The sequence below is a fragment of the Bombus impatiens genome, unplaced genomic scaffold (genome assembly GCF_000188095.3).
Source record: "Bombus impatiens unplaced genomic scaffold, BIMP_2.2 scf_0318, whole genome shotgun sequence".
NCBI classification, from domain to species: domain Eukaryota; kingdom Metazoa; phylum Arthropoda; class Insecta; order Hymenoptera; family Apidae; genus Bombus; species Bombus impatiens.
In genome coordinates, this window is record NT_176737.1 from 1,004,347 (window position 1) to 1,021,866 (window position 17,520).

The 17,520-nt window shown below is 33.8% G+C and overlaps 1 protein-coding gene across 8 annotated transcripts in view; it reads left to right on the forward strand.

Moving 5' to 3' along the window:
- LOC100747969 (doublesex- and mab-3-related transcription factor A2) overlaps window positions 1–17,520 on the forward strand; it is a 94,586-nt gene that overhangs the window by 8,729 nt on the left and 68,337 nt on the right. For 7 of the 8 annotated variants that reach the window (XR_004461638.1, XR_004461637.1, XM_024367390.2 and 4 more), the window contains 3 exons: window positions 141–727; window positions 1,461–1,499; window positions 2,562–2,796. Coding sequence is in view for 6 of the 8 variants with exons in the window: in XM_024367390.2 (XP_024223158.1) it covers window positions 347–727; window positions 1,461–1,499; window positions 2,562–2,796 (655 nt within the window). In the remaining 2 variants the exon portion in view is untranslated. The remainder of the gene's footprint in view (window positions 1–140; window positions 728–1,460; window positions 1,500–2,561; window positions 2,797–17,520) is intronic. The other variant, XM_003489174.4, reaches the window with a different exon arrangement.

The window sequence follows — 17,520 nt, forward strand, 5'->3', positions numbered from 1 at the left end:
TTTTTATTCTAAAAGATATATTCTCTCTTTTTCGGTATAACTCCTAGTAGCTCTCGTAGATAGTGAAACATTAATTTGATTATTTGTGGCACGATCTCACTTACTTATCTACAAAAATCCTGTCTTTTTTCATGTTGCAGAATGTGAAACTCGAATTGGATAGGAACGTACGGTACCGAGGATCGATTCTCCGCACCTCGAACGAATGATACATGTAATGTACATCCTTTCGACAAGCATAAAATATTAGAAGATTAACGAATCGACAGCCTAGCGTAGAGCTGTACTTGGAGCATCTCTTCGAAATTATTCTTTGTGACGAGAAGACTTCGAATCGAGGTCACTTATGTACCGTGAAGAGAACGAGCAAAACAGAACCGCAAACCTGGTTCCCCAGCAGTCAAATGGTGCAAACACGTTTGAGCATCTGGAACATTCGCAGGACAGCATGGAAAACGGGGACGAGGTGGTTTCCACACGAGTCCAAACGGACGCATCGTCGTCCACCAACAGCACGCCAAGACCACGTGCACCACGAAATTGTGCCCGATGTCGCAATCATCGGCTGAAGATCACTCTAAAATCGCACAAGAGGTACTGCAAGTATCGTTATTGTAACTGTGAGAAGTGCAAGATCACAGCCGATCGGCAACGAGTGATGGCGCAGCAGACGAAGCTAAGAAGACAACTGGCGCAGGACGAAGTCAAAGTCAGAGCGGCAGAAGAGGTTAGTCTTTTTCTTTTTCTTTGTAAGTACACTGGCGAGCATATAGATAGCAATATTTTGTTTTCATAATTCGTATAAAATATGTACCGTTTATTCCTAAAGTAATATTATTACACTATAAAGTAAAATATTTGCAAAGCTGTAATAACTAGTCAAATAATAAGAAGTGTTGTAGGTAAAAACATATCTGAAATGTATGAATAAAAAATTATTCGCTTTCTTGTTAGAAAGTATTTACTTACACCTATTTATATGCTTGCTAAGTATCTTTGTGAAAATATTTTGTTACTCATATTAGTGAGATGCTTTTATTTTTTTGAGATTTTTTTAACATAGATAGTTTTTGAATACTTTATGAATTCTATGAATATCTCTTCTATGAATTTTATGCTATGTATACTATGAAAATATCTCTTTTCTAAATTTTACGAATTCTATGAGTATTCATCAATATTTGTGTATCTGTACAAATTAATTGAATATCTATACAAATTAAGATAAAATGCAGTCAATTCTTCTTAGATAGAATTATGTATTTGATATTCATGAGTTCTGTTCAGTTTAGAGTCAAAATGTATTTAATGGCTCTGATCGGAATTTCAAAATCTATAGGTTTCCTATTGTCTTTATAATTTTGTATTATTGCAGTAGATTTAGGATTTTAGATCTTTCACTACGCAGAATTGTATCGATATCCATATATTTCAATATTTTGTGTGTTATTAAATTGTAGAAATTGAAGAAGACGAAAGTTTGGAGATCATATGAAACAGTAGGTACATTTTTAATTTACATATTAGAAATACATACAGAATTTAAAATTTACGATATTATTTAAGATATAAAAACATCAATTTTTTATGTCTGCTTTCTACAATATAATAAACAGTATGTACTTGGTAACAATGTAAATTGAATGTTATACATATATCTATACATGCAATATATTTTATTTACTTAGTATGTGAATATATCAATTAACCACTATACATATAAGAAAACATATATAGTTGTAACTATGGTAAAATTAATTGGAGCTTCATTAATATCATCTAATTGATTGTAGTATATATAACACTAGAAATAAAAGTTTCATGCGATGTTTTATAATATTTGAATGAAGGTGGAATTTTCATTCAATCACGTATAAAAACACAACTTTAATTCATATATAAATAACAACTATTTTTTAGAAAATTTACTTTAGAGATATTAACTAATACGTAATTTGGGTCTTTCTCTATTAAAAAGATTGCACAAAGTGACAAACTTTTACAACAAATTTAAACAATTTAAAGGAAATTGAAGAAAAGTATTTTTTAATTTTCCTAATCAAAATTAATCATTTTTATCGATAATTTTGTAAGTAGCTGTATTTATATATATATTTCCGTGTTTTCATCTTGCTCCATATACAATAACATTCAAGATTCCGCGTTCCATTTGAAATTGATGAATAGAAGGTATCGTTACTTCATATTCTCGTTTCACTTTTCCCGCCCAGACGTTCTAACTGTCATCACGTCTGACAAAGAGAGTAGGCCAGATTGTATAAATCTCACGGGACATGCATGCCTTTCAGAAATAAATCATCTGATTAAGGAGTACATTATTGGTCTGAACCTTTGAATCGCTGATACCGTAATTGCACGAACAGAATTGCGAGAGGCTATGATTATTTCGTATATCTTCCCGCTCTTAACACCTGGTTAGGATACTTGTAATATAAGGAAAATTGCTATTATGTTTCCTGTATAGCTCTCAGCTGCTATAATTTCAAACAAGTCGCCTGTATCTTGTCAATCCTCGATCGTAATTGATCTTTCCTTAACAGGTGGATCCACTGCCATTTGGTGCAGAAAACGATCGAGTTTCGTCTATTCCTCAGCCAGCTATAAGTATCGAGGGTAGTTACGATAGCAGCAGTGGCGATTCACCGGTCAGCAGTCACGGTAGCAACGGCATACACACTGGTTTTGGTGGTGTCATCAGTATTCCTCCTTCCAGAAAATTACCGCCGATGCACCCCCATACCGCAACGATCTCCCACTTGCCGCAGTCGCTAACCAGTGAGTAGTAATAATCTTCCTACTATTATTCTATCTTTTGAGCATGCATATCGCTATTACGTACAATGAATCAGTTTCTAATATTGTGTATATTGTATTAATGATGTCAATGTATTTTGCTATAAACTTGCTTTCAAATAGAATATGCTTAGAACGATGTGCATAGAATTTGATATCAGACATTTATAGAGGTGACTACATAGCAAAATATTACTGCAATATATTTTACTAAGAATAAACTGCATTTTTAGTTTTTTGTGTAATAAAACCGCAAACTTCTTTAATGAAGCTTTAAAAGTTTCATTAAATATCACGCAAGCGCGTAATAATCAAGGACTATTGTTTGAGAAGCTCGTTTCGCTAATTCATTCGTTCTTCAACATCTTCCGAATCACAGAACATAAATTACCATTAAAATTTGAAAGCATCCATTAACACAATATTTACAATACGGGATCGTAGTATGGTTCACCCTCCATTTGCATTACTAGGTCATTCTCGAGCAGTAATTTTAAATAATTTTCCATTGTTTCTATATTTTTGTTTAAATTTCGCTCTGCTTAAGAAAAATAAGGTAACACGAAGGAATAAAAAACTATTGGATGATATTCTAGAAACTTGAAAAAATATTTAAGAATTTTTTGGGATTTTTAAAACGTAAAATCCTAAAAGAGACTGCATGGACTTAAACGAACCAGTATGCAGATGATGTCAGTAAAAATAAGATTACAGACGGAGGGGATGGGTATGGAAAGGATACATTTAATACGCATGCTCATAACCTATTTACTTCGATATACTTGCCTGTTGATAAATATACATGTAATGTGTACGTAGATATGTACACATTGAAAACTGGGATTACCTACCTGTTGCTTGCGTTGACTTTCAGCTATGACTTTGAGCTCCCCTCTGCTTCACCTATGAAACTCACCCTCCATACATAGAGCAATTAGTTTCTATTGTTTTCATTATCTCGAGCTCAATAATAAGATCGGGAGCATTACTATTATACGTACTATCACACATCTCGTTTCATGAAACGTAAAATTTGTTTATATACATTAGTATACATTATATTGAAAGTGATGGATTTCAATCCCATTAAATTATTCCAAATTCCATTTAACACATTAGCGCAGTACTGGTTTAAATTGTATGCGTTGTTTTGTTTGTTTCGAGTTTCTTTAAATCTCTTACATTAAAATAAAAATAAAAGTCCCTTAATACATTTTTTATACGGTTTTGATTACTCTGCTGTGCTTCGAATAATTTCCTTAATCGCGATAGCGTTTTACGAATACTTAAATTATATTCAAAACTGAAACGATCATTCTCTTGACAAATTGCATAGAAGTCGAAATTTCGTTGATAAATTATTAGCCGTAGGTTATTTTAAAGTTGTTATAAATCAAACTGTTTCTGCGTATTTTAAGACGTACATGTATACCGACCGCTTATATTATTGCTAATTGTATCCTCGTGTTCATTAATTGCGTGGCTGTTGATTAATTTGGTTTTCAGTCTGACTTTCCAAATATTCGTAATTCTAACCTGATAAGTAAAATCTATTTTTGGGTAAAGGAGAGATAATTGGATAAATGAACCGAATCATAAATTTAATTTGCATTTTATGTTTGATATATTTTTATCTATATATTTATTATATCGTTATATCTATTTTATTGATCCGAATTACATTTAAAATAAATCTGATTGTTTTGTAAAAGATATTACGAAGAAGTAATGAAGACATTTTATTACTTGAGAGGATGCATAAAGTGTGTGAATCGTTTACTGGTTAAAGAGCAATTGGTACTTTCTCGTTGCTACTTTCACATATTTGTATCGCGTGCTTTTGATAGATAATCTTATTTCGCTTAAAACAGTGTACGTACATACTACTTATAAAGTATAAATGTTCAGATAGTTTGAAGCTACTACAATTGAAAACAATCTCAACTACTTTCTTTCATCTCGCAGTTCCAACGTGTCAATCTTTAACCATTGGAAACTAGCGCTAAAACGAAATAATTATAAAAAATTAACGACTAGATAAGAAGACCTCCCCTGTTGGAAGACTTTGAAACAAAGACCAGTATTCAGTAGTCGTTGTCAGAAGACTATTACTTAGCTGTGTATGCATATACGAGATATTATATCGATTGCAATTACCGTATAAAATATTATTTGAAGACGTTCAGTTAATGAAAGATCATTATTCTTCTCGAACACAATTCGACCACTATATTCCACTTCCTCGAATCGAACGTTTGTTACTGATTACCTATAGCTTTCGCGTCTTACGACTTTGACCGACGTCATCTTAACGACGAGAGACATAAAACGGACCAACTGGAGGAAGAATATTCTTATGGACCGAATCTTCAACGACGTAACTTCAAACAGACTACTATTAACTCCGTTTTACAAATGAACAAGCTTTTAGAGCGCAAATTTCAGATAGAGTAATCGATGTGTCTGAGTTTATAAATTGAACGGTTCATAACGCAAACGATTCTTGTCTATGTTTGATTGTAAAAGAAAAATAACGTTTTGTAGTATCTTTAATCTTTCTTCGATAGGTTTCACTATTGATGAGTTCGCGCCAATAAAGAGACCCAAAAGAAACTCCAATATTTAAATACACTTTCTGTAGATAATTTATTATAATATCGACTTGCACCATGTTGCGAGTCTTCTTTCTGAATACTAGAATAGTTTTTTTTTATAGAAGATCGAAAAATTTGGCAAGAGCCGTGTTCATTGAAATACGATTCTCTTTAATTGTTAACGAGCTTTTCTAACGTGTTGTAACAAAATTATAACACGCGTCCTTCCACGCATATGTGATAATTTTTAAGTAACGATGTTAGAAAGTTGAGAAATTTATGATCGAAAGCGATCTTCGATTCGGAGATTCGGTAGCTCTAATTTGAACAAAAGCCTCGGAACGCTGGGTATAACCGAACGAACGTACTTATAACGTCGTTCACAGTGATCCCAACGAAATTCAAGCCACTCTTTCACTTGACAACCCGACCGAATGTTAACCCTGGGTTTACGAGCGTCCCCATTGGATGGTGAGTCGTTCGAAGCCGGCTAATATAATACGAACTTATAACCAAAGCCGAAACCTGGGAGCTCGCTCTTGCTTTTACGATCTGGCTCGTTTTTAAAAGTTATCGTTATTTTGCTCGCTTTCGGATGAAATAGTTTGTTCACGGACGTAAACGGTTCGAAGGAGGCTAAAGTCTGCGTGCGGACAAACCACACTAAAGTCGAATTGACGCGCCACCGGCTTGTTCCGATCTGTCTAGACGGATCTCAGCACGCGTCCCCTCACAATATCTCAACGAGATAATGCATGGACATGATGCTAAAATTTTTTACGAGTTTGAAACAACAATCAGCCACTCGTAACTAAATTATTTCCTTTCAATGTTGTACGTTCGTTCATTCGTGAAGAAACTCCGATGTATGTTTTCTTTACCTGTGTACATATATCGATACTGCGTTCTGTTTTAATTCAGCTACCGATGGTAGCCAAACAAAACTAATGGCCAATTTTGTTTCAGTAACGTTGTTTTGCTTATCGAGCTACGTTCTGATAAAATGAAATGAATCCTTATTAGAAATAAATTCAAAATACGGGCTTGATCGATATCGCATTGATCTATGTCGTTGTTCCGTGGTCCTTGCATGGGACCCGACCGATCCAAATTTTATGGTAGTCGTTCTCATAAAGAGTCATAAATCTGTTAATTGATTTCCAACTGACACGTTTCCACAGATCCACGATGATGAAATTAATACAAAGGGAACGGCATCACTGTATCGTAGTTGGTAATGGAAAAGTGGCATGGATCCAGCGATATCATGAAAGGTTTGGTAGAAGCGAACGGAGCATAGGGAATCGTTCCTTTAGAGCAGGGGTGATCATAGCGAGTATATGGGGTTGTAAAGTCGGTCTTTACGAGCTTGCACTTTGAAGGTATCGAACACGAACTTTTAATAACGCGTGGTTCGTTGTTACGCCGAAGAAGGATATGTTTGGTGAAAACGTAACGTCAATTCACCAACTGTACGTGTACAGAGGACGTTGCGTCGTCGCCATTTTGAATCCCATGTGAAGTCGTGCGTCTCGGCCATCTGACGCGTGACACTTACAACTTGCAACTGCCTGTTCTCATAGTTACTTCTCCTTTTTAAGGGGTCTTTTATAAATAGTGTCCCTTTCTTTCTCTACTTTACAAAACACGCATTTGTCAAGTGAGTACGTTGAAAAGCATTTAGTAAAAACCCGTGAACTTCATTGAGAATATTTCTACTTTTAATAGATAATAAGAGTCTTTTTCATACTAGCATGATGCGCCGTAGAGATAGTAACTTCTACGTTTGTTTTACCGAATAAGCATGTCAGAGTAGATTCTATTTACGAAACAGAGCTTTTATCACATCACATCATGAATTCCAGGTAACCCATGCGACACGAAATATATGGAATATTTTAAAGCGGACCGCGAGCAGAATTTATTCGCTCGTGATAATATTTTACAAGCGAGATAATTTCTGTATCGAGTAATTAGTAGTTCCGTGCGTGCAAAGGGACTTGTGAAATACAAGAGAGAAAAAGGCATAGTAAGTGGCGTAGTATGGGAGAAGTAACGTACGATCTTCATAGGCAGCTAGCCTGAGTTTAATCTGTCAATAAAATCAGAGCATGGTTCTTAACGTACAGCAAGCGTTTGATCGATTGTAGTAGAGATTAATGTTCAGAACTAGATCGTGCAAGATCTAGTTGATTACTTAGCAAGAAACATTAATTCTTCGAATAACATACACGATTTCTACAAAGATAACACTCCTGATAATAGGACGGATTTAATGCTTTTTTTTAATGCTTCCGTCTTCGTGTACATGTTTCTTCCAGCGTGTTCCAACCATCGTCGTACGATGCTGCCGATCGGTGCGGCACGTTAGCATAATGCAATTAGGAGACCATAATATATACGTAATATAGACATACATGTATGATGTTATGTTTGTCGAATATATGTGTACCGGCTTAATTCTTGACCAAACATGTTCAAACTCAATTTTCCCCAAGATAAGATTTAAAACGCAAAACTTTTATGCTATATTTGCGAATATAAAATAACTTTTGTCGATTCTCTAATCCTGTGTAGCTACGAATTATGAATTTCGAAAGATTTGGAAATTCACGTTATGTTTGACAATTTTTTAAACTCGATTTCTTCGACAATAGTTTCCAATACGATTCAGTTATTCTTGATTTCCCCTTATTTTGAGCCGTAGAATGCTCGTCGAATGTCTCCTTAATTTCATTTGTACTACGATGTACAATTTACGATCGTACTAATATCGATGGGGAACTCGAAACACGAGTTTACGCTCGAGTTACTATCTTTCTAAGAATACGAGTACGATAATCGAAATAGAACGGTTTTGTGGTTTGTCTGAAAAAAAATTTTTCACTTTTGTCACGAAACTCTTGAAATTTTTATGACTTCGGACCTTCGCTCGTAACAATCACCTTCTCGAAATCCTAACTCGTAAATCTTTGTATCGGGCCGGAGTCGGCTCCTTTCTTCCTTTTCAGCTACCGCGATCGATGACGTACACATTGACCACTTACAAACTCTCATCAATTATTACCCTTTTATAGACCTTTGGTACGTTGAACTAAACGCCGAAGGGGTAGCCTCTCTTATTACACGAAATAGCATGGCGCAGTGTTTTCAGGGGTCGTGTGGCACTGTGGGGTAGCATTTACGAGTTTCTTGGGTTACCGTTCTAGTGCGTGGTGTCATGGATACAACTGAGGATAGGTCAGGACATGGAAATCCATCTTAAGCACCGTGATCCTCTCGATTTACTCGTTGAAACGATCGAGGTTGGTTTTTGCTGTAAGTGGTGTGATGAGTCAGTTTTTCGGACAAATTTATTTATCGACGAATGACTCTGTTGCATATCTCTTTGCATAATATCGTTACGTAATTAATAATTACGTTCGATTAAAATAATTTATTTATTTTCTCTGTTGTAGAGAAATGGGTTCTATATTTCAGGGCGTAAAATATCTTACGTAAAATAAATTATTTACGTAGATAAAATATTTTAAGCGACCTTATATTAGTTCAGATGAAAATTCTCCCCTTAAGTAAAGATGTACATTAATAAACAAAAAATGACATTGCATGTAGATACCTACATTCATAAAAGAGATTAGCATAGTTAGTCATATAGCGTCTTACTTTGATCGATGATAGTAGAAAGATTCCTTAATGATTTAAACACGGAACAAGTTATTGTAATACACTTACACGAACAAAGAACGCATAAGACGGGTGGTTTATGGCTTCATTGTATAAACACTATTAACAACCAATAATTTCACGATTAGTTCGGAGCGAATAATGACTGTTCCTCCCTTCACGCGAAGATACTCTGTATAAGGGGAATGCAATTTACGATTAACACTTCTGTAATACAATTTGTTTGCGTTACGCTACTACTTTGTACAATAAATTGATCGACGCAGTCTTCATAGATGAATTGTTTAATGTTATCGAACAGCTTAGACAACATAGCTCCTAGAAGCAAATTTCATAATAAATAGTTAATTTAATTGTTACGAATAATTGCATACTTTGCACATTGCATCATTGCACTTTAGAAAAAGAGCATGATCCTACGAATATAGTACTCTTTGAATCATTCATCTTTCCCCTTTGACATTTTTCTGTAATTGCAGCGGCAACGGAGTCATAGCATGAAACAGTTACGTAGATCACCCCCGTACATATAGTATAATAAAGAATGATTCTTTAATACTTTGATGATACCCTCTAACAAAGATGATAACGACTTTATAGGAATCATACTCAATTTTAGTACTCGACGCGCTATCGATCAAGCATTTTCTACAATGTTATTTCGAGTTTGATATTTAACAGGTACTTTGTACGCTTTTACGTCAGGTTCGTTACATTTTGACGGACTATAAACGAAGCTATAAGTATGCTGTAACGTTACTAATTTTGCGATATGTTTCTTAAATGTATTGCGCTTGTCGAATTAATGTATAAATTACAGAACAGTATGAATACCTATTTTGTGAAAAGGTATGTAGAAACTTTCACGGTTTCAATATTATGCATGCATTTCAATATATCAAATGCATGCGGATTCAGCGCGTTTAAAATTGTCACCTTCGGTTTAGAACTTGTGCATTTGATGAACATTGTTTTACAGTAACAATTATTCAGTTTTTATTATTATTGCATTATTTAGCTTTTGCAGCAACGTTCTCGATTTGATACCTACTACATGTTATCCTAGCTAAAGATCGTAACTGGGGAAAAGGCAGTTTCACAAACGTAACTGATTAGAAATTAGAAAGTAACTCTATAAAACTAGCAACTACTTGGGAAAGTAATTTTAGTCACTGTCAGCCACAAGTCATTGAAACAGTTCAGCAGCTCCAATTTATAATACTTTGACAATATTTTGATACGTTACATAATTAAACAAATGTGACACGTTCACATTAGTATGGTTTTGTTAATAATTTGCATTGTATGTCATAGCATTTTAACGAAATAGATTTATTCTTGTGAAATATTCTCTATTTATTCTCTAGTAGAGAGAATTATATTTATATTTGAATGAATTTAAGAAAGAAGATCAACGTTGTTACAAATAAGCTATGAAAGATCATTTCTACAGTTCTACAAAACTGATATGTACTAAAGTTTAATTTTTCCTATATTTTATACTTGTATTTTTTATATTCTTAATGTCATATTCGTTCAATTACCTGATTTAATCACTACAGCTTGCATTTTATGAAAATATCAGACAATTAAGCGTTAATAGGTCCACTTTTAGCTTCCCGTTTCATTTTACACATCGATACTTTTACTATTTTTGGACTGCTTCTTACTTATTCTCCAGCATATATAGACCAACATTAAATATTCCAACACGCTTTCTATTTTCTCTAACGTAAGTAGTTTAACTCGAACGCATATCCGATAAAGCCGATGATTTTCTTACTCCCGGCAATATAAATGTAGTGTAAAGTTATGAGTAGCAATTAAAAATTCAAACATAAGCATCTATCTCCCCAGTTGTTTCTCGTGGGCCAAGTTTTCTCGTTAACGTCGGTGCCACTTTCACGAATTACCCCAAATGCCGAAGGAATTATTCGTTGCCGCATATATTGCATCTCTGTGACGCGTAAATTCGATAGAAAGTTCTTTTATGCCGAGATGATCTCTTTTAATGTTTAGACTTCGATTGTCTGCAAACACTTTTCCCCGTTTCCTACGGATTTTAGTCCGCGTTCCAGGAAAACGTCCGGCTTCTAACCTGGACTATCCCAGGGATTCAGTTTATAACCGTAGACTCTACGAGGTTTTATTATGCCTCCCTTTCTCTTTCCCTCGGCCGACGCGACGCATCGTTACATCACCCTCCGATCCTCCTAAACGATCTTCCCACTATCGCGGATTGAAAGTTAATATGTTCATTATTTATACGTTTTGACAATTATGAGCGAAGGATTTATCGTATTTACGCGAGGATGATTGTTCATTCCTTGTTAATACTTTCAGGGCGGAATCACTTAGCTTGTGAAAGAAAGTTCTTTTTTTTATTAATTACCAATAATAGACACATGACTTTTCAAGTAATTTCGTAAAGAAGACATAATATATTTAAAAATTTGACAGTAGTTTTATTGGAAACAAATACATTTATCGGTCAATTAATTAATCACTCGCTAAAGTACAATGTTGCGTTTAGGTCAAAGAGATTCGATTGAAATATAAATTGAGATTTCTCGTTTTCAAGCGTCTATTTTCTAATACATATGTGCTATTTGATAATAATAAATGGTCACCGCTTGTTTTCTGTTATGTTTTTGCGCTTCTGCACATTTTTCAGAAGAAACTTTCCTTCATTTTCACTCCATTCGAAATCTGTACATACCAATCCACTCCATTACATTCCATTTCGTATTGGTGAAAATAAAGTCAAATTACAATTCACATTTGAAATTTCTGTAACAGCACGTGCCTAACATAAATGCACTGTGCATGCGCGTTGAATCTCTAATCAGCACTACAATCTGCCCAACGAAGCGAGACTAGAGACATTCGATTGTCTCTGATCGGCAATCAATAGCCGCAGCAATTACGATTTGTTTATGTCTACTACTTCGTCTCGTTAGACGGTTTTATAGTTGTAAATGTGAAAGAGAGATAACCTAGATTAGATTACTCGTTTGATAAACTAATAGCAACGTAAATGAACAATCTTACTCGTGGCAAGAGTTTTTTTTTTATAGAAGAAAGTATTTTTATAAACAAAGATAGAGTAGATAAAATTGGTATTTTTAAAATAATAAAATATCCTTTGAATGTCATTTATAAGTTGTACTTAAACATTTTTTCATACAAACTTTAATACATGTGTTTAATATATGTACCCACGTGTATCGAAGAAGATCGTAATAATAAAAATATTATTTTCAATATATACGCGTTATCGCGTGCGAGTATCATCAGATATTTACTTGATCTTTCCCCTCATTTTTCCTTTCAGTAAAACAAGGACATTATTTAATAGTAATAATAATAATAATATCAGAGTATCTTAGAATTCATTTCGCATACTCTTTCCGACTTTTTTCTTTTGAGCGAAATTTTCCGCTTGCCTGACTCGTTTCTAACCGATGATTGACAGGTATACAATACATGCAACTGCTGGCAAGCTGAGTGCAAAGTGTATAAATAGGTAACTGCAAGTATTTAAATGTAAATAAGAACGCGAAGCAGGTCGAAGTAAAGTAACTGCGGTTACATTTAAAGCTTTCTGTTGCTCGGCTACACAATGTATGTCACGTGATGCTACCGTAGTTACCAGAAAACTTTGCATTAAAATATCGATTGCATGTGTTTCGTCCATTGTACCGAGGCATACGTTTTTTAATATCAGATCGTTTACGTAAATACTCCATTCTAGATACAACTGCGATAAATCCATAAGTATTTATTATATACAGGCGATGAATGTTCATCAAGTTATACTCGTCAAATTGTGTTGACGTCGATTTCTATTCCTTCGAAGGTGTATTCTTTAACTTTAAAAAAAAACGATTCTATGTTTTGTTCTATGTATAAAGCAGATGTTGTTCATAGTATATATTTTGTTTATTATATCTTAGCCAATTTAACAACATTAAGAAGTAATTAAAAACTGTAATAATATACAATGAATCATACATGTATTTTACATTAGTTATATATAAAAATATAAAATTTTATTCATTGTTAAGCTAAATTTAATAATACCGTGTTTTTTTCCACTGAAACTTCAGTTAATATGAAAATACTGATAAGAATATATATATATATATAGTTAAATTCTTATGTAAATACATAAATGCTGCCAAGTATTTGCAAAAGCGATTAAATAAATACATACCTGTAGGCTAAAGCTAAAACTGCAATACTATTTGAAATATAAATAAATTACTAATGCTTGCTAATCCCTTAGATTGTAATTTGATTAGAACTGATATGAAATATAAACCGATTGCTGAAACAATTAAACTTAGAGACGTAAATAACGAAGATTAAATTTGCTCTGTACGATATAATTATTTTCATATTTCTCATTGATTTTGTTTTTTATTATGGCAATTCGAATCCCCATAAAGGCACTAATCTGCAGTGGATTAATTTCCGTTATTTTCCCTAACTACGAATTCAACGGTGGAAAAAATGTAAGCTAAATTGCACAAAGAGACAAAGTAACATTTCTCATACGTCAAGCGTTCGTTTCCTGGCGTGACAAGCTTCGTCGTCTTCGGTATCGCGTGTTCAGTCAGAAGAATCGATCGATGTTACTAAACGTACTTGGAAATCATCAATACTTAACTGTTCTTGGATTTTTACGCGTAAAAAGTGTAGGTTGTTTGATGTAATTATATGCATACTATGAAAAGTACAAGACTGACGATGCATGAGACAGCTTATGACTTTTTTTTAGTATGTACGTATATATTAGCAAAAATATACGATATAATAGACAAGATAAGGAACATTAATGTTCTGAGTCTCGTGCATTATTAAAATCTATTTTGAATAGGCGAACTTAACGAATTGTTAATGTCTCCCTAATGTTACATAGCAAAATATAATTTTAATTAATTAATTTTTTTGCCGTTCATAGCAATATTTTTTTCCTAAACTCTCTTTTGATTTATCTTTGTCTTAAGAACATAGTGTGAAAAATTTGACATTCATAGTAAAGGGATTGACTATTAATAGACTTAAATATAGTTTTTCACTCTCTTGTTAAAGGCAAATTAGTATCATGCAGAGCTTCCTACTTGCTGTATATCGAAGGTGACTTTAAAATTTCAATTACTTAACAACTGCAGCTAAATATAGTATAATAGGATATTCCTAGACTGACATTGTGACGAATATGTATAACTTTGTCTTTCTCTGTTTCTTCAGACGAAACTGTCGTGCCAATTAAATTAATCCTTTGGCAGTGTAACAAAATAACGGAGAATTTAAAATGCATGACTTAGATAATACATAATTATATATTTTTTTATCGCCAAGGTTGCTTGAATTTTTCCTTGATATTTCTAAAATAATCTAAAAATAATGTTTTTATAAAATACTTAGTTTCAACTTTTTAAAAATATTAGTAACTACGCTACGTATTATGACACTTCAGATGTGAAACTTACGCTGCTACGCTACTTTATAGTTACAGTGTGAATGAGGTAAACAATTAATTTTAGTTAGTTATATATGACTATACGATCATCATGCTTTAAATGAACTAATAAAATTCGTAACTTTTTATATCTTTTCCTTTATCATTAACAGTGAAACAAAGTATTCGAAAGAAACACTTAATCCTAGTAAAACTATGCAATTTTCATCTGTTGGAATCTTATAATTATACTTTCTTCAGAATAGAGAGATATTCTATCACGTACGATTGAGTTAACGAGGGAGTTATATTTAATGGAACATGTGCTTAGAAACACAATCGATCACTGTAACCGCAGAAATGGTTGTAGGATACGAACTGATGCTTTTGTTTACCGCTTATACATTCTGTAGTAGTATAGTACAAACGGTTCATTGACATTCAAAGTTGTTCGATTTTTTGCGGATGTTTGGTAAATCAAGTTTTTCTAAGTTGGGTACATTTAATACGAAATACTATTTAATTAATAATGGAGTCGTATAGATTTCTTAATACGAATCGAAAAAGTACTACAAGGCATATAAAAATATTTCTAGAAATGCTATTGGTGGATTAGATTAGAAGTTAGCTTCATTTTTGTTTATTGTATATTTTTTGTTAGCGAATCAGAAGGAAACTACGTAAATAAAACCTTATCTTGTATGGCGATTATATGTCGACACATTCTAATTGAACATACTATTTGATAAAGAGAAGCTATTTGTAAATATTTCAAATTATGTAACAGATAAACTCGCGCAAGTTGCAAACTATTGCTCATTGATCACTTTTCACAAAAGTAGATCCATCTCTTAAATTAATTGCCAGTAACAGAGACGAAAAATAATATTTTACGAGAAAAATAATTAAGAAGGTAGTACTCCTGCTTTGGAAAATTAAATAATTAAAAAAATAATAACCATGATAAATTAGAAATGTTGTAAATTATCAGTAACCATTGACGAACCAAAAATCTATGCAATTTCATCGTCAATCGAACAATGCTCCTTGTAAATAATTTTAAACTTGATATTAAAAAACTATATGTACGAATAACGTGTGAAATATCGATGCGTGTGGCCTTTTCATGCTATACATAGATCTATCCTCAATATGCAATAACACCGTTCGTGACAGTATCTGTTGCAATGGTACTCTTGAAGTTTCTTGCTTTGAGTTTAATACATAGCTCAAAGAAAAGTTACTTACGTGAGCTTTTTACGTTATTAGACAGTTGTTTGAAATGTCGAAGTAGTGTTTCAAGCGAAAGTTTTACGATATTCAAACGAATATGCAATGCCCAGTATTTGTGCTTGTTATTGCTGTTATAAGCTTATGTGTATATATATACGTCCTTTATCACTGCTAATTATTCTACAACTAAGTTAATCCTTAGGTGCACACTCATATTTCGAACTGTGAAGTAGAATATTACTTTCGTGTTATTTTTAGAAACTAACTACATAAATACAGTTTCATTTCACTTATCAATCATTCTTATACGTTTCTAAATGTTAAAATGTTTGTGCAATGGATAAATTACAAATATTTGTGGCTGTTAAATAAGTTAATAAGGAACGAAAGAATTGATTCGCGTGTATGTTAAACTATCGACTCTGGATCTAAATCAGTCTTAAAAACAGCGTGGTTGTAGTTTGCAAGATTTTGGTCAACCCGCCTGAAGGAAGGGTGGATTGTAAAGTTGGTCACAGTCTAGTGACTCGAGTCGGATCTCTTTTACGAGGCGACAGGGTTAAATGATCTGTCACTTTCACCCTCGCTGTATCTGCTCTGCTCAGTGGGCAGCTTACTACTATCACAAGAATGCCATAAAATATTATAGCTCCCATCAGTGTTGGCGATCCACACTTGCACATCAAGCAAGTAACTTACGACTCGTATTTCCGCGCTATCACTCTTTCTTTTCTATGAATGTCTTCCTTTTATCATGTTGTCCTTTAACTGCTTTTATTCCTTATTTGTACACTTACTTACGTGTTAAAGCGAATTAAGATATCGCAAGTTAAACCTACAGAGGCTATAAAATTTTGAAGCTCCGTTCACAAGGTGTATGCCTTCTGCCTTATAGAGTATCAATTTTGAAAGCTCATTTTAATTTATCGTATCATAATTTCGAACGTTTTTACTGTCCTTGCTTTTATGATAAGATTAGATCAAGCCAGGAAGTAGGTAAAAGTGTAAAAGGTAGATATATGATGATTTTTAAAACGGACTACTTTCAGGATACTTTCAAGGCTTCAAGCATACAAGATATGTATATATATATAAAAGCCTTTCACTTGCTCTCAGATAAATTTTACCTTTGCTATAATTTCGATCTCGGTTATAATTTGTTTTACTTATACTTGTCGGTTTATAAAAGTGACCTCGATTTCTAGTGTACCACATCTTTTTTCAAATATGTGCGACAAAATGATTAGATTCTTCTCCAATCCTCTATAGTGATCGATATCCCGGTAAAATTCGAGCGTTTTGTCAACGAGTGTTCCGGTTACCGAAAATCTACCGTAGTTACATCAAATATATGGACAAAATAAAATCGGATCACAAAGATCCTCGCGTGCTTTCTCTAATTCTCCGATAAAATCGGAAGAAAAATCTCGCAGAAGGGTAGAGAATTGCAGTGAAAGGAACGCGGGCAAGCCGAGCCGGTTGATTTTCGTTGTTGCATAGCGCTGCCGCCGCGTCAGCCAACATCTCATGTCCAAAGAGTCCTAAAATCTTTACGGCCTTCTACTTACTTCTACTGTGCACCCGGAGGGCAACGATCTTCACGGCATCTCTGCCAGCCTTCACAGGGGTGTTTATGGTCTTTCGCTCTCTCGACTTGCATTGTACGTGATGTGTCCGCGGAACGCTAGTATGTCTGCGTGTAAGATCGCTAGTTCGTCGCGACGC